The following is a 17911-nucleotide window of genomic DNA, read 5'->3' as shown; positions in this document are numbered from 1 at the left end:
TGGCAGAGACGCTTACCAGGGCTGTTGTAGTTGCTAATAGTAATAAAAGCCTCCTTTCATGGCTTCATTTATCCTTGTCCAAAGCCGAATTCTTTCTGGTAAAAAATAAAATAAAAACAGGGGCTCAGTTGTCCGTCTTAAATGCTAATTTGCCTATTTTGCATAAATCTGCATGCTGAATTCTTTGCCTCCTGACCCTCCAGTGTTTAAGGTAAAATTAATTAGTGGAGTCTCCTGCCACTGCATGTAAACCTCATACTAAGGGCAATGACATAATCAAGTGCCTGTTTTTTTTTGTTTTTTTTTTTTTGAGATGGAGTCTCCACTCTCTCGCCTAGGCTGGAGTGCAGTGGTGCGATCTCGGCTCACTGCAATCTCCTCCCAGGTTCAAGTGATTCTCTTGCCTCAGCCTCCCGAGTAGCTGGGACTACAGGCACGTGCCACCACCCCTGGCTAATTTTTTTTTCTATTTTTAGTAGAGATGGGGTTTCACCATGTTGGCCAGGCTGGTCTCAAACTCCTGACCTCAAGGGATCCACCCGCCTCAGCCTCCCAAAGTGCTGGGATTATAGGCATGAGCCACCATGCCAGGTGCCTGATATTTTTCAACTAATCAACTTTATCCCATCTCAGATTAGATGGAGAATACATCTGAAGACGGGCTCCCTATCCCTGAGAGAGAGAGAGAGAGAGAGAAAGAAAGAGAGAGAGAGAGCTGGTTGAGTAGGGAGGATAAAAGCTGGAGCCCACCCTGGGGCCTGTGTTGGCTCCTGTCCATCTAGTTCCTGCACAGACAGAAAGAGGGGGACTGGCCACTCCAGGCTGCTCAGGAGTAGAGCTCTGAAGAATTTAGGCCACTGTCCTTAAACGCAAAGTACCGCATCTCACGAGAGGGCATTGCACACTTAGCTTTGCATGCACAAATTGAGAAGTCACTACACATGAGGTCCCCTGATAGGAGTTGTGGCTGAGACAAGGAATTAATTTTGCCCCAAGGATCCCATTTGGAACAAGGCTGACTTCCAGGGGGAACTTGGTTCACTCAGAATCCCAGCCATTGTTCAAGTCAGTCTGACATTGTCCTACCCCAAATGCAGGTTTTTTACCTTGAGTTGAATGTTCCAAGTATTGGGTTCCCCATAGGGCAAGCCCAAGTCTTTAGAGTGTCCACTTCTTACTCCATGAGATCAAGAGCTAGCAGACTTTAATAGGCAGTGGGGAATCACTTGATGAATTGCAGCCTCCTCCAAATGACCCGAGCCTGCCATCCTGCCTCCCTGGGCAGCCTCATGCCTGTGCCAGCCAGGAGAGCCTGCCCAGGGAGTCTCCACCACCCTGCCCTGCCCAGGCTCCCATGTGTAGGGCATCCCCAGAGGCCTCTTCACAGAAGTCCCTCAGCGGCGCTGCTCCCAGGTAGCCCCCGTCTGACTCAATGAAATATGAGCTGCCGAGTGACAGCAGCTGTGTCTGAAGTGGCCCCAGATCCTATAATTACATCTCCCTTTATTACCTCTGCTAATGGCCCTCCAGGTCGACAGAAACGATCATAAATTAACAGATTATGAACTCCACTTGCCACAAATTACATGCTTTTTTTTCTTCTTCTTCAATTCTAGGAGCTTCTGGTGCCAAATCACGGACGGGGGGATGGGGAGCTTGGGGAGAGCCTGAATGTTATTAGATGAGTTGGTGCAGATAAAACAATTTTCCTGGGGCAGCAGAGCTCCAAGTGGGAGCCTGGGGAGCCAGGAGCTCTGGGCAGGCCCAAGAGCCTCAAGGGAGCAGTGCCGCCTGCAGTGAGCCCGGCACAGGGACATCCCTGCACTCCCAGGGGCACCCCCAGACCATCCCAGTAGCCTTTTCAGGGGCCTCTTGGTCCCAGAGCTACTAATAACTTGAGAATGAGACCCAGCCCAGCTGAGAGAGGCAGGGGTGGAAGGCACTTTACTGAAGGGCAGGGAGAAGTGCCTGGGCTCCTTCTGGGTTTTAAGTAAAAGAATCTGTGGTTCTAGTAAAGACGTCAGATGGGACAGATGGGTCGAAATTAAGAGTTCCAAATTCCCCATCCTAACCTTCCTTCTGGGAATTTCCTGGGCAGATACAACCACCGTGTGGGGTGTGTGTGTGGGTGGGGGGCGGGTGTGTCCCCCAGTCCATGGGCTTATACCCTAACACTGCTTTACATCTGCTTTTTCCATTTAATTATACAAAATACTAGCACTTACCTGCACTAAGCAGAGTTCTAAGTGTTCCACATGTCAGCTCATTTAATCTGAACAACCTCACGAGGTGAGTACTGTTATGATTCCCATTTTACAGATGAAGAAACCGAGGCACTGAGAGGCAGACTTGCCAGGGTCACAGCTAGTGATCAGCAGAGTTAGGAATCTGATCTCTGTGCTCATACGATTACACCCTTTTTGCCCCCTCGGGTGTCTTTCCACGTCCACACAGAGTTCTAACTTATTTGGCACACTCATTTAACTAAAAATTACATCTATATAATAATCACATGTATTACATTAGTTACTTTTTTTTTTCTATTTTGAATCATTTCAAGCAGTGATCTAATACCCTTTTACATTTATCTCTATGTCTTTATTCGTACTTTTCTTTCTAGGATAAATTTTTTTTTTCTTTTTTTTCTTTTTGAGCCAGGATCTCGCTTTGTCACCCAGGCTGGAATGCAGTGGCGTGACCTTGGCTCACTGGAGCTTTGACCACCTGGGTTCAAGCGGTCCTCCTGCTGTAGCCTCCCAAGTAGCAGAGATCACAGGCATGCACCACCATGTCCGGCTAATTTTTAAATTATTTGTAGAGATGGGGTTTCGCCATGTTACCCAGGCTGGCATTCCACTCCTGGGCTCACGTGATCCTCCCACCTTGGCCCCCAAAGTTCTGGGATTATAGGCGTGAACCACCGTGCCTGGCCACTAGGAGAAATTTCTAGCAGTAGAATTGCTAGGTTGAAGGGAGCATGCCTTGTATTTTATTTTTAATTTAATTATATTTATGACTTACTTTTATTTTTAAGCATCTTAAGCACTGACAGGGTTCAGAAGCCAAATGTAGACACAAATGTATGTAACAGAAGTCTCACCTCTATCCCCGTCCCCTCCCACTCCGACCTCCAGAAGTCACCACTTTTTCTTTCTCAGTTTTCCTTCTGGTGTTTCTTTTTGCAAATACTAGAAAATATTTGAACTATTTCAGATGTTAAAAGATATTGGATATCTCCCCCTCCCTTCCTTGCACAAAATGAAGAAGGCTGTATCACCATTCAGCACTTTGGAGTATATATTTGGATTATCAAAGCTATTTTCAGGGCTTTTTGAAAATGTTCAGGGAGGAAGAGAGTGATCAGGGGCTGAGTCCAGAACTCGAAGCAGCCTATCAGAGGTTTGGGAACAGGCCTCCCGGGTACATCCTCCCATGGCGGCACAAAACTTTCCAAGTCCAGTCTCCCTCCCACCACCAAAGGGCAGGGCCTGACTCCTACAAGATAGGCAAAGGCAGCTAACCCTGAACCTGAGTCCAAAGATCTTAGAGGGTCTAACCAAGTACTGTGGGCACATTTTCTTGTCTCCTGGGAGTCGAAGCCTGTGGCATTTGTCCATTCTCTCTCTCCTTTTAGCTGCAAAGGTTTGTCAGGCAGCTTCTTTGCTGTGCCCAGCCGTGGGGGTAGGGGAAGGAACAGCTCAGTGTCTGTGCAGCCTGGGAACTCAGAGCTGGGATGGGCTATCCAGGGGCACCTGGGCATGTGCCTCATCAAATGTGCCCTCACCACCCCGCTTGAGAGCTCAGCCCTCAAGGCTCCCCTTCCACAAAGCCTCCCCAGACTCTCGTTTGGACCACTTTCCCCAGTTGCATGCTCTCAGAGCCCTGCATTTGCTGTAGCTCTTCTTAAATGGCAACTTTGTGCTGATTTGTGCCCTTTGGTGTGTGTCTTCCACTTCACTGTAAACCCTTGAAGGCAGGGAGCAGTTCTGGACTGAGCACACCATTCTGTCCCCGGTGCCTAGCACAGGCCTGGCACTTAGTAGGTGTTCAGTAAGTTTTTGCTGAATGTCTCAAAGGGCAGAAAAGCATTCTAGTAACATCCTAATGATTGTACCTGCAGGATTCACTGCACAGGGGACTTTTCCCCTGCGTTTCCAGAAGGCTAGTCCTTACCTCATCCTCCCTCTCCGCCACCTTCCAATTCAGTTGTCTGCTAATTTCGCCCCTGCCCTCCTCCTCCATCTCCCCTCCAGTCTGTCTGCTTTTAGACCCCCTCCCTAGAGCTGTCCAACACTCCCCCCACACACTCTCCGGTGCTGGCTGATTGGTATCTGTTAATTAATGTTGCCCAAGGCCTCTCTCCTACTCAAAGACCTGATAAGGGAAATTGGATGTCCATTTCTATCTATCTTTTATTACCTCCCAGCTCCCCCGGCCACCACAGGCAGCCACACACCCTCTCCCATGCGGGGAATCTGGACAACCACACAGACACATACACACACACACACACACACACACACCCTGATCCCCTGTCGAAGCCTCTCCCCTGAGAAGGCGCATCAGTCAAAGCTCCCCCGTGTCAGTTGGTGTAATCACTCCTGCTCTTTTGTTGATCACCCATGGATTCCATTAGCCGGTGGTGATCTGAGGCCCAAGTTGTATAGATCAGTCTTGGGAACCGTGATAATTCACTTGGAGAATGCTCACAGGGTAAGGGTGGCCTGCCTACTCAGGGGCCTTCAGCTCCAGGAGTGCCCCCTAAGGTTCAACTGCCATGCCCTGTGTGGAAGCCAGGGAAGAAGTGGCATTTGGAGACAGGACAGCAGATGGATGGAGGAGACCACACAAGCCAAAGAGCTGGGTGGTCCAGAAGCTCAGGACCACCCAGGCCTCCAGGCAAGTCCAGAGAGGAGAAGTGAGTGATGCCAATGATGTGTCAACGACAACAATAATATTAATAGTAAAAACAGCCACAGCCATCACCAGCACCCTAGCATGTTGAGTGCTGATGGCACCAGGAGAGGTGCCCAGCACTTTACATGCATCTTCTCTTTTCACCCCCACAGCACCCCACATCAGAAAGTGGCTTCCAGCCAGGGATAGGGTCTAAGTCAGCAAATGAAGTAGAAAGTCCTTCCTAGGCAAAATTACCCCTGGAAAAAATCCCTTCATGCCAGTTACCCATAGTGCATGGTGCAAACAACTTTGTGGATGCTCTTCCTTCTTTGAATAAATCCAGCATGTCCGTGTTAGAACCAGTCACTGAGTTTCTGTTTGAATCTCCAGTGAAGTTACCGCCTTGTGTTTGGTGGTTAAGATGTTTGAAAATCAGCCGACTTATTTATTTACTTACTCTCCCTTACTCTCCTATAAATCAAGATGTTAATTGACTTTGCCTAATTTAAGTGCATGTATAATGCAATTCCAGTATATTATCATTGTTTTGCAGTGAGGACTTTCATCTCATCATTAGTAATAATAGCTCAGTAAATACTTTGTATGTTCTGGAATCATTGTCTCATTTAGACCTCACAGTGACTCTCTGAAGTAGACCTTACTATTATACCATTTCCTAGATGAGGAAGCTAAGGTTTGGAGAAGTTGCATGGTTTTCACAAGGTCAGCCTACAGCTAGTAAGTGGGAGTCAGGGTTCAACCCAGGCAATCCCCACAGCTCACTGGACAAGACAGTGTCACAATTCTGGAGCCTTCTCCATGCCCAACTTTATTTTCACTGTGGAATCAGCCTCCTCAATAGCAGGGAGGGGGGAACTACCATGATTCCAAGCTCCCAGAACAGGCCTGCTGGGTCATCGTTAAGCGGAGAGTGATGGCCCGGGAAGAGGGGCTCGGACCCTGGGAGGACAGGCTGTCCTGTGAGAAAGTGCCCCTGACCCCGGGGGCTCTCGATCTCTTAGCAGCCCCAGGCCGTGGTCACTGGGGCCTTCCCCTGTGGCTTTGAACAGCTGCGTCCTCATTCTTGGTCAGGCCCGTGGGTCTCTGCACAGCTGAGACTGCATCAATGATCAGGTGTCATTTTCAGACACCAAAGCCTCCCCTGGTTTGAGCAGAGAGTGGGCCCTGGAAACTCCCCAGAGTGGCCGAGAGCATGTACTGCTGCCTCCTGGTTCCAGTATGTACGCAGTCACTCCTTTAACTGCAAATGCATTGAATTAATCAAAAAGCCTCCACAGACATTTGGAAAATACCATAGAACTAACAATAATAATGATAACAACAACTGTCAACATTGCCTGAGCTCTTCTTTTGTAAGTCTTTTCCGTGAATTCCAAGTCTGACGCATTACCCAAGGGAAGACAGTGAGTCTTACACCACACAGGGAAGGCCCAGGAGCAGGATCCAGGGGTGCCAGGGACACAGCCACACCCCGCAACCTCTGCCCCCAGCGAGCCCCAGGGAGGCCCCTGGTCCGCCCTCCTGACCTGCTGCTGCCCTCTGTGCCCCCTCTTCCCGCAGGCTTCTCAAACCTCTCCCTGGGGGACCAGATGAGCCTGCTGCAGAGTGCCTGGATGGAGATCCTCATCCTAGGCATCGTGTACCGCTCGCTGCCCTATGACGACAAGCTGGTGTACGCTGAGGACTACATCATGGACGAGGAGCACTCCCGCCTTGCGGGGCTGCTGGAGCTCTACCGGGCCATCCTGCAGCTGGTACGCAGGTACAAGAAGCTCAAGGTGGAGAAGGAGGAGTTTGTGACGCTCAAGGCCCTGGCCCTCGCCAACTCCGGTAAGGGCGGCGGCGGGGCCTGGAGGGGGAGCTTCTAGGGGTCTGCATGGGCCTCGCCAGCCCATCTCTGGGGCCTGTGGGCAGGGCTGGCTGCCATGGATAGAGATGAAAGGAAAACACTGAAACTTTTTATTACCAAAGATTGTCCAAGGGGTGGCCTGCAGATAAAAAGCTGGCGATGAAGGCTGGCACTGGCTGAGCATTTCCTAAGCCTCAGACATCCAGACTGGCACATTGGCTAAGGACATGGGTCCTGAGGCCACATTGCTAAGGAGCAAATCCCACGTCTACCAATTGGGCAAGTTGCTTCAGTCTGTGCCTCAGTTTCTTTATCAGTAAAAGGAGGGCAGCAAACAGTCCCTACTCTACAAGGCTATTGACAGGATTTCTTTATACATAATTATACTGCTTGCAACATGCTTGGCACATAAAAAGCACTCAATTATTTATGTGTTTATTATAGACGGGGTCTTGTTCTGTCGCCGAGGTAGGAGTGCTGTGGCTTGATCCTAACTCACTGCAGTCTCAAACTTTTGGGCTCAAGCCATCCTCCCACCTCAGCCTCCTGAGTAGCTGGGACTACAGGCATGTGCCATTATTCCGGCTAATTCTTATTTCTATTTTTTATTGAGATGGGGTCTCACTATGTTGCCCAGGCTGGTCCCAAACTCCTGGGCTCAAGCAGTCCTCTCACCTCAGCCTCCCAAAGTGTTGGCACTACAGGTATGAGCCACCACGCTCAGCGTCAACTTATTAAATTAGCTAGGAGTTTATTGAATTCTTACAAACAACCCAAGGGTAAAATTCTTATTATTGCAACCCCATTTTACAGATGTGGAAACCGAGACCTGGAAAAGTAAAGAAAATCGCCCAGGGTCACACAGTTAAAAAGTGTCAGAGTTAAGAGTCAAACCAAGGTCCTCTGATTCCAAAATCAACCTGAACCTATACCCACTCCTTGAATCTTTCAGTCAAATTTCTTGAACACAGGAGGATAAAACCTTCCTAACTGAGTGGTTTAAGCTGGGGTTACAAAGGAGGACTCACTCCATTTAATTAGCAGCCACCAACTTCTGGCTAGATTATCTGAGGAGAGAGGCAGGCACTGGGTAATGCCAGTGAGTGGACTTGAATGTAACCAACATCCACACTTAGAGAGCTTCCACACTATTCAGGGAATAGTGCTGGGTGCCAGGGGGCTGCAGGAGACGGATAAATACAGGGTACCCTCCCTAAAGAGAGCACATGTCAGGAATCACACACATAATTCTGCTGCAGAGCAGTGTGTGGCAGAGTTAACCACCCAGGTCTGGGTCAGATAGACCCAAGTTCAAATTCTATCTCTGACACTTCCTAGCAGTATAACCTTGGGCAACTCAGTGTCCTTGTGTGTTCAGTGGGGATATTCTGAGCACCTCTTCCAAGCACTTTTTTTTTTTTTTTTTTGAGACAGAGTCTCGCTCTGTGGCCTGGGCTGGAGTGCAGCGACGCAATCTCGGCTCACTGCAACCTCCGCCTCCCAGGTTCAAGCGATTCTTGCTTCTCAGCCTTCTGAGTAGCTGGGACTACATGCGTGCACCACCACACTCAGCTAATTTTTGTATTTTTAGTAGAGACAGGGTTTCACTATGCTGCCCAGGCTGGTCTCAAACTCCTGGCCTCAAGTGATCCACCCGCCTTGGCCTCCCAAAGTGAGGGGATTACAGGTGTGAGCAACCATGCCCAGCCCCAAGTGCTTTTGTGAGTATTAAAGATCGACTGACAATAAAGCACTCAGCCTGGTGCCTGGCCTAGAGGAAATGTTCAATAAATATTAATTATTATCATTATTATTAATGATAGAGGGTACAAAGTGTTATTAGTATATGGAAGAGGAAGAACTGGCTCCCAGATGCAGACAGTATACACAGGGTAACCAACTGGTTTGCTCAATACTGTCCTGCTTATATGAAAGTCCTATATCCCAGGAAACTCGTCAGTCCCTGGCAAACTGGGACATTTGGTTGCCCTAGCACATGGCTTCATGGCACATGCAGGGGGTGCTGTTGATGACCCACTTTGATCCCTTTTACTGGGTTGGTGCATCCATCCCCCAGCTGCTAACAGTTCCGAGGTACCCCTTTACAGGGCCTACCCTCCTCTGCCTTGCCCAGAGGGTTATGTGGCCCTTTCCTTGGCACCACCAGGCAATGGTGGACCCACATGGGAACAAAAGTCGAGATCAGAGCCCTGCATGGGATCAGGCTGAAGCCGAGGTCCCATCTTTGCTTTGCTTTCTCCTTTCCTGTGCTTGCTGCCTCCCCACTTCCTTTCTCCTGAACACATGCCCTCCATAAACATCTGTACCTAAACCCCTGCCTCAGGCTCTGCTCCCAGGGAAGCTGATCTAACACAGAAAAGGATGCCACTTTTTTAGTTCAAATCTTTTATTAATAATAAATGAATGCAAAATAATATTAAAAATTTTACATATGTCCACAGAGAATATTTACACATTGAATTCCAAAATTGTAGTGCATTCTTTGTTAGAGAATCCTAATGCTGTTTTTTTAAAGTATAGTTTTAGATTTACAGAATAACTTTTTTTTTTTTTGAGACAGAGTTTTGCTCTTGTTGCCCAGGCTGGAGTGCAGTGGTGCAATCTGGGCCCACTGCAACCTCTGCCTCCTGGGTTCAAGTGATTCTCTTGCCTCAGCCTCCTTAGTAGTTGGGATTACAGGCGCCTGCCACCACGCCTGGCTAATTTTTGTATTTTTAGTAGAGACATGGTTTCACCAGGTTGGCCAGGATGGTCCCAAACTCCTGACATTAGGTGATCCACCTGCATTGGCCTCCCAAAGTGCTGGGACTACAGGTGTGAGCCACCGCGCCCGGCCAATTTTTCAGAATAATTGAGCAGATAGTACATAAAGTTCCAAACACCCACCCCATCCATGTCCTCCTTCCCCAGCAGTTTCCTCGATTATTAATATCGATTATTAATATCTTGCATTAATGCAGTAATGTTACAAATAGTGACCCAATATTGACATATGATTAAGTGAAGTCCATAGTTTCCATCAGGGTTCACTCTTTGTGTTGTATTTTTTTTTCTTTGCGATGGAGTTTCGTTTTGTTGCCCAGGTTGGAGTCCAATGGCATGTTCTCGGCTCACCACAACCTTGGTTTCCTGGGTTCAAGCGATTCTCCTGCCTCAGCCTCCTGAGTAGTACACACCATCATGTCCGGCTAATTTTTATATTTTTAGTAGAGACGGGGCTTCCTCCATGTTGGTCAGGCTGGTCTCAAACTCCTGACCTCAGGTGATCCACCCACCTCAGCCTCTCACAGTGCTGGGATTGCAGGCGTGAGTCACTGTGCCCGGCTGACTGTGTTGTATTGTTCTATAGGTTTTGACACATGCATAATGACATGTTTCTACAATGACGTATCATACAGAATAGCATCATGGCCCTGTGCTTCACCTACACAGAGAGGAGCATTTGAACCAGGTATTGCAGAGGACTTGGAGGTTCCGACGAGTGGAGGAGGAGCAAAAGCAGTTAAAGCAGAGGAAGCCAGGTGCACAAAGCCAGGTGCAGGAAGCTGGCCAGGCCTTGGAGCTCAAGTCCTCTATTCTGGGCTCTCCTAAGTTACACCAGACACAGAGCTCAATCTTGTCCGTGTTGGGAGAGGCGAGTAAAGAGGTAGTGTCTCCTCCACTCTTACTTGGTCCTCAGTACCGGACCACACCACACCAGCTTTCAGCTGCTCTTCCCTTGATCTCACATGGACCTGCACACATACACACATGCACATGTATACATACAAACACATGCACACACATACAAACACATGCACATGCATACACACCCACACATACACACATGTGAACACACATGTGCACACACATACCCACATATGCACCACATACATGTGTATACACACATACACACACACCCCTACCTGAGGACCCGTGGTGGTTTGTCAATATGAATCCATCAGGAACTTCTGTTGGCATCAGACTTTGCCTGAGTGCACTTTGTCACATGGTATGAGGTTTCAGGTCTCTGGACTTCTTGCCCCAGCGACACATAGAGAGCCATCCTGCAGCTGGTGCACAGGATGAGAAGCTGGAGGTGGAGGAGGAGTTTGTGACGTTCAGGGCCTTGGCTGACCCCCAAGAGGGAACACACAGTGCTTATTCCAGAGACCCGCAGGCCTTGATGAGGGGAATGCTTCCTTCCCAGCACGGAGGGGTTGAGCATGAGGCCCTGTTGCTATCAAGTAGATACTCAGAAAGCAGGCTGGCTAGTCTTTTTTTTTTTTTTTTTTTTTTTTTAAATAATGGTTTTCCAGCCTAGGCAACAGAGTGAGACCCTTTCTCAGAAATAAATAAATAAATAAAATAAAGTAATGATTTAGAGGACTGCTTGCCAAAGTACCTGTGATGAAGGACCCATTTTTAAATGTTTCAAAATGTTCAATCATTATGGACAGATCATTTTGTAAAATACAACAAAAATAAATTATTAAAAAAATGAAATTAAAAACCAGATGTACAAAACATGAGCCAAATTTTCAAATTTTTACATATAACAGACATAAATATAAATCATCCTTCCAAAGTGCTATAAAGTTTCTAAATGCTTACTGTCAGTTTCTTATCACAGATCAGTAACATCCAGAGGGCAGGCAGGAGCCAGTCTGTGTACCATGTTTTGAGCAGGCTGGGTTTAAAGCGTGTACTTCAGGGTCAGTGAGACCTGGGTTCAAATCCTCCCTCTGCCACCTGCTGGCTGAGTGTCTGGCAACCTGACCTTTGTGAGCCTCAGTTTCCTCATCTGTGAAATAGGGAGAACAGCAGCTCATTGTGAAGAATGTGCAGTGACGCACATAAGGCCGTGGCCACCGTGCTTGGCACAGATCCCTCCTAGGTCATTGCGTTTCTGTTGGGCTCTGCGGGGCATAGTGGGTGGCCTGGGGAAGAGGAGCCAGTTGGATGTAGCTCCTGCTTCCAAGGGAGATAAGACATGAGCTTGGATGTGGCAGAAAGAGCCAGTGATTCCTGGCATGAGAGAGGATCACGTAAAGGGCTCAAGGAGGGAAGAGTAAATTGTTTTCAGCTGGGGAGGTAGAATCTGAGTGGGGTCTTAAAGCAGGAGATGGTTCGGTAGGATGGGAAGAGGGAGGGTAAACTTCTGTAGTGGGGCCATCAGCTCCAGGCAGGAAATGGGGAAAGAACAGGCCAGTTTCAGGGAGAGGCTAGAAAAGCAGGCTGGGGTCAGACCAGAAGCTCAAGGGCTGTGAAGGGATTGGATTGTGATGGGGTCAGCACAGGGAGGCAGGAAGGGTTGTGCGGGAGTGACCTGCCCCAGCCTTGAGGGAGAAAGATCACCCAGGCATGATAGAGAAAATGTGTTGGCTGGAGGAGGGATGGGTGCCAGGAGACCATTGAGGTGTCCTAGCAGCAGCCCCCAGGGCCGCCATGGGTGCCACTGCTGAGGCTGAGTGCACGGGATGACTCAGGTGTGGGTCCAGTGGCTCAGGCGGCTGACGCTGGGCAGAAGTGCCCAAGCACATCAGAGGCAGACTGTGACCCCACACCACGGCCCCCTGGGAGCCTGCTGGCTGCCATTTACCCCACATCCCAGCCATCCCTAAAGCTCCCTGACAGCAGGAAAAATTCATAGCCATTGATTTTGTAATTAACAGTTTATCAATGCCATCGATACAGACCTGCTGATGGATTGCAAAGAAATTAATCTTGCAATGTTATTTTATTTCATTTTTGGTCAAAGGCAGCTGCCAATTTTGTCCTCCTTGGGGAGAGTCAGGGGAGGATGGAGAGGGCGGGGAGAGAGAGCTGGCAGGAGTCAGGAGCCCACATAGCAGGGCCCAGCCATGTTAGGTACACACTCTGTAAGTGGCCGAGAGTGTAGGAATGGGGCCTTGCTTCATCTCCCACCTGATGACGAAGGAGTGCTCACTGCCTTGGTAGCAGGGAGCAGAAAAATGTGGAGGAGGCTTGGGTGTGGGGCCAGTGAAGACCCAACCCTGCAAGGACACTCCCCCCCAGCCTGAGTCCCCATAGGAATAACACTACCTGACATTGACCAGGTGCTGACCAAGCTCTGGGTAATGTGCTGCTTCAGTCACCCTCACCACCACCCTGTGAGTCCCCACTCCTGTGTTTTACAGCCGGCTCAGACCCAGCTGTAATGTGGCCATCAGCAGGTGCCTCCCTGCTGTGCTGGGATATAGGTAAATTTTGTTTGAACCCCTAGGTCATGGCCTAAGTTCAAAACCTTTCCCAAGATTTTAGAGAACTCCCAATAGCTCCCTCCATCACCGTGCCTCATGCTGCCACCCTGACACAGAGCTCAGCCCCTATATCTGTGCCTGTATTCTGTGTCCTATAGCCAGAATTTTGTCAGGTTAGTGATTGCACTGAAGACTTGGGGAGCTGGTGCCTGGCAGCGGCAGCTGCAGTGGTTGTCATGGTGATAGTAGTGATGGGGCTAGGGGTGGTGGTAGGGGTGATACCGCTACCAGGGCACTGATTTGTGACAAGTTCTGTTATAAACCCTTGACCTGTTTAACTCCTTTAAGCCCTTGAGGTAGGCATGGCTATTATCCCATTTTACAAGTGAGGAAAATGAGGCTCAGAGAAGTTAATAACTTGCCTAAAGTCACACAGCCTGCAAGTAAGGGACACAGGATTCCAACAGTCTGGCTCCAGGGTCTCTGCTGCCACCCCTGGTGACCTCTTGAGAAATGCCCCCTGTAGACGCCAGTCTCTCCCTGCGTTTGAGTCCCAGCTCTGTCATTAGCTTCTGTGACCTCTCTGAGCCTCAGATTGGCTCTCTGTGAAGAGAGGGTTCTGAAGATACCCCTGCCTGCCTGCGTGCTGCCTCCTGGACCCCAAGATGGCCCCCGCGCCAGGCAGCACTCCCCGGCCAAGCCTGCTAATGCTCGTCCTTGTGCCTGCAGATTCCATGTACATCGAGGATCTGGAGGCCGTCCAGAAGCTGCAGGACCTGCTGCACGAGGCGCTGCAGGACTACGAGCTGAGCCAGCGCCATGAGGAGCCCCGGAGGACGGGCAAGCTGCTGCTGACGCTGCCCCTGCTGCGGCAGACGGCCGCCAAGGCCGTGCAGCACTTCTATAGCGTCAAACTGCAGGGCAAAGTGCCCATGCACAAACTCTTCCTGGAGATGCTGGAGGCCAAGGTGTGATGGCCCCGCACACGGACCAATGCCCACCTACAGACGGACAAACGGACAGACCGAGGTGGAGACCTCCACAGCCACCAGCCTCCACCTTCAACCCCTGTATCATGGCTCTGAGCTGTCCCAGAGGCAGGGGTTTCTCACCTCCTGGCTGTGTGCAGACTCCCGGGTGCAGTGGGGCGGGGGACAGGGATGGGGGGGCAGGGGTGTGGGGCTTGTCTGTAACTGGCTTTTTCTTTGGTATGTCTTTCCTTCTCCATGGGCAGTGTGGAGGCCTAGGCCAGGGCTGACTCCCTTTGGAAGTGGAGATCACCGGAGCAAGTGCCCCCTCCCCTCCACCGAGCCACCAAGAGGCAGCATGTGCATTTCCTAACTCCCTTGCCCCCTCCCCCATCTGCGGCCTGGGTGGGCACTGCTCAGGCTGGATACCACCTGGAGCTTTTCCTTCCGCAAGGACAGGTACGCAAGGGACAACAGTATCTTTCTTCCAGAGGCCCTAGCTGCTCTGAGATCCTCTGGGGCCCCTCAAGAGGCCCCATACCTTCCACAGTTTCCACTCAGCTTTCAGCCAGGGCGGACCCACAAGAGAGCAGCGGCTAGAGCTCAAGTGCTTCCTGGGCACCCCACCCCTCGGGGCCTACCCCCCTGCCTGTCACCCACCGCGCTGGTGTCCACCTGTCCTCCTCCTCTTCTCCTCCCCCGGGGAGTCCACCGCTACTTCCTGACCCTACCTCAGAGCTCACTCACCCAGTGGGTTCAGCCAGCCACAGCGACTCCAGGGTCTATAGACAGGAATGTGCTGGCACAGAGAAGAGCGGGGACCACACCATCCTCCCCAGAACCCTCTCCCTCTTCTGCCTTCCCCCTCTCCCTCAAGGCCAGGTGAGCCTGTGAGAAGCTCAGGAGCCTGGCTCCATCTGAGAGCACCCCGGGGGGAGCATCAGGGCAGGATGAACAGAGACCCAGACTCATCTTTGCCAAGCACAGAAAGGCCCAGCAGCTGAGATAAGTAGGCAAGGGAGCCCCAAAGGGAGGGAGCTCAGCGGGGTGGCCTGCCTCATCCTTCCTGGCTTCCCTTCCCTGCACTCAGCATCATGCCGCAGGGCTAGTATACCAGTGCCACAGGAGGGGTGCCCTCCTACCACACTTGGGCAACCAGAGGTTTGGTGTAGCTCCCCTGGGCACCGCGAGCATGCCAGCTTTCTGGCAGGACCCCTGCAGTCTCCCTGGCTGTGCCAGGTGACCAACCGTCTTGGTTTGTCCAGGATGTTTCCTTGTCCCAGGAAACTCCTCTACCCCAGGCACATGGGGACAGTGGGTCACCCTATTTCTATGGATGGCCGTGAAAGTTTTCAGTAACTCAAGGGGCAGCCCTGAACACCCATTTGTGCTCACAGGTTGGCCAAGAGCAGCTTAGAGGATCTCCCAAGGATGAAAGAGTGTCAAGCCATGATGGAAAATGCCCCTTCCAATCAGCTGCCTTCGCAAGCAGGGATCACAGCAACCCCTCGGGGATCCCCAATCCACGCCCTTCTAGTCCAACCCCCCTTAACGAGAGAGGCAGGCAGATCTCACCCAGCACTAGGACACCAGGAGGCCAGGTGCCTTTCCGCAGCTTTTCCATGGAAGCCCTGGTCCCACCTCCCTGGCTCTACCCCAGGAACCTCCTGGCCTGGGCTTCTGAGCTGGGACATGCTGAGGTCATCCCAGACAGGAGGGAGGGCTGGCTGAAATCCACAAACTGCAGAGCAGCTCTCTGATGGTGTCCCACACAGAAAATGTTAAGGATTCCAAGAGCCCTCCCAGACCAGTGATGTGTCCCTCCAGCTCCCCTTGCCTGTGGGGAATCGGGTCTGAGTCACTTGATGAGTAGGCACTGGAGCCGTTACCCAGGATGCTACATCCCTAGTCCTCCATGCAGCCCATCTTCCCTCATTTGGGTGGAGGTACACATTCGGGGCAAAGGCCCCTTCTCGGCATCAAGGAGCACCAGCTACAAACCAAGTCTAGCACAGTGTTAGAGGCTCTGCCCCGAGGTTCTGCTCCGGGGAAACCTTCACAGTAGAGACCTTGGGGTGTGCGCTTTGGGGCTCCCTCAGTCTCTCACTGTGCTGTGTCCTTGCAGCGGGGCTGAGGTAGCACCCTGCTCTGTCACTTGCTGCTCAAGCTGGAGGACCCAGGCAGCAGGGCATCGTGCCCAGCTGGCATCTGCTGTCCTTTTCTAGGGAAAGCATTTCTGGCTCACCATGTAAAATCTGGCTTGGAGCGAGTGGGTGTTCTGCACACTGGGCAGCTGTGCCTCACTGGATCTAGTGTTGCTGCGAGTGCCCTCACTTCAGAGCCCCTCTAGCAGAGTGGGGCGGATGCCCTGATGGTTGGCGTCCATGAGGTGGAAGCTGCTTTTATACTTAAAACTCAGATCACAACAGGAAATGTGTCAGTAACAATGGACCTCCATCCAATGGGAAAGTTCCTGGTACTGAAGGGGTCCATTGGACACTCACAAAAGAAGTTCAGGGGCCAACTTCTTAGCTGGAAGCCTGGCAAGATGAGGACCCTCTCCGGGGAAGGGAGAGGACTGACTTAGTGGAAGGTGGTGAAGTGAGGAGAGTTTAGGGGACCCTCCCCCTAATGGAACAGATCTCAAGTTTACCCTAAACCTGCCATTTCTGGAAAATCTGTAAAGAGGAAACAGCCTGTCTCAGTTGTATTCTCATGATACAGGTCATTTGAAATTAACCAAGAAATAAAACATAAAAATCCAAGCATGGAGAAGGTGGTATGGCTGGGTTTTGTTTGGTCCCTTTGTCCTCATACGTTCTGAAGTTTCCAGACTGGCTTTGTCACTTTGTGAACTCATCATGTGTGAAAACCAATCTTTGCATATAGGGAACTTCCTCGGGCCACACTTTAAGAACCAAGTAAGAGGCTCTCAAGACTCCAGCAGAGTCAGGAGGCCATGGCAGAGCCTCAGAGGAGCTGGAACCTGCACCCACCTCTGTCAGGGGGGACCTCCTTTCCCCACAGACTCTGCCCTCCCTCTGTGCAGATGGAAGTGACAGGGGACGGTGACCAGCTTGTGACAAGAAGACTGAAGGGTCCAGAGTCCATGCTCACGGAACAGCACCAAAGAAAAGCACTATGTGGAAAGATTGTTTTATTTTCTAATAATGATAATATGGCTGGAATGGCTTCTTAAGATGTATATATTTTTTAAAATGGCAGTTCCCCATTGCTGCATCACCTACTTGTACGTCTTTCTTCTTCTGTATATGTTCTCCCAGAAACCCCCATGTAAATCAAATGCCCTAGGATGCTTCCATCCTGGTCCCATGTATCTGGAATCTAATAAATAAGGAAAGGAACTATTGAGTTTCTTCACACATTGTCTTTCTGGGCTGACTGTCCCCCGGACAGCACTGCCCTTGGGTTTCAGGCTGAGGCTAGGAGAGGCCGTTGGGAGAGGCAACCCAGCCTTAGTGTTCCCTGGGAAGTCCCAAGGTGTCATTTTAAAAGCATGTTCATCAGCAAAGCTCAGGAATGCAACTGGAGAAGTATGCTGCATGTCTGAGAAGCTCCCTGTTGCTTTTATGCTTTTAATATTAATGGTAAGGCAATCGATTATTTTCATTAATGCCAGAGAAACGAGATATCAGATATATGTGAATGAAAACCAATTCATTGCCTTAGGATTTTGAATTGCATCTGTGACACACACAACACTGATAGCACAGCCCACATGTCATTCCAGGACACACTCAGGACCAGTGAGAAGCAGAGGGGAGGGCCTGAAAGAGATCAAAGAAGACATTTCAAGACGCCTTTTGTTGCAAATAAAAGACACCTTAGCCTATACCAGCTTACTGGATTTATATGTGTGTCCAGAAGTGGGGTAGGCATCAGGCAGGGTTTGATCCAGAGATTCACAAAGTAAATAGGGTTATGGTTCA

General features: G+C 50.4%; 1 protein-coding gene and 1 long non-coding RNA gene across 3 annotated transcripts in view; one reads left to right on the top strand and one right to left on the bottom strand.

Moving 5' to 3' along the window:
* ESRRB (estrogen related receptor beta) overlaps nt 1-17329 on the top strand; it is a 246139-nt gene extending 228810 nt beyond the window's left edge. For both annotated transcript variants that reach the window (XM_063644256.1, XM_055288690.2), the window contains 2 exons: nt 6481-6750; nt 13723-17329. In XM_063644256.1, the coding sequence (XP_063500326.1) occupies nt 6481-6750; nt 13723-13967 (515 nt within the window). In that variant the 3' untranslated portion in view covers nt 13968-17329. The remainder of the gene's footprint in view (nt 1-6480; nt 6751-13722) is intronic.
* Nucleotides 17-17911, bottom strand: part of LOC134737313 (uncharacterized) — a 119835-nt gene continuing 101940 nt past the window's right edge. Inside the window, exon 3 of the long non-coding RNA XR_010122079.1 lies at nt 17-95. This is a non-coding gene — a long non-coding RNA (uncharacterized lncRNA). The remainder of the gene's footprint in view (nt 96-17911) is intronic.

This window comes from Symphalangus syndactylus, chromosome 8 (assembly GCF_028878055.3).
Source record: "Symphalangus syndactylus isolate Jambi chromosome 8, NHGRI_mSymSyn1-v2.1_pri, whole genome shotgun sequence".
Lineage (NCBI taxonomy): Eukaryota > Metazoa > Chordata > Mammalia > Primates > Hylobatidae > Symphalangus > Symphalangus syndactylus.
The sequence above is the reverse complement of the archived record's forward strand: the minus strand, read 5'-3'. Positions and strand labels throughout refer to the sequence as shown.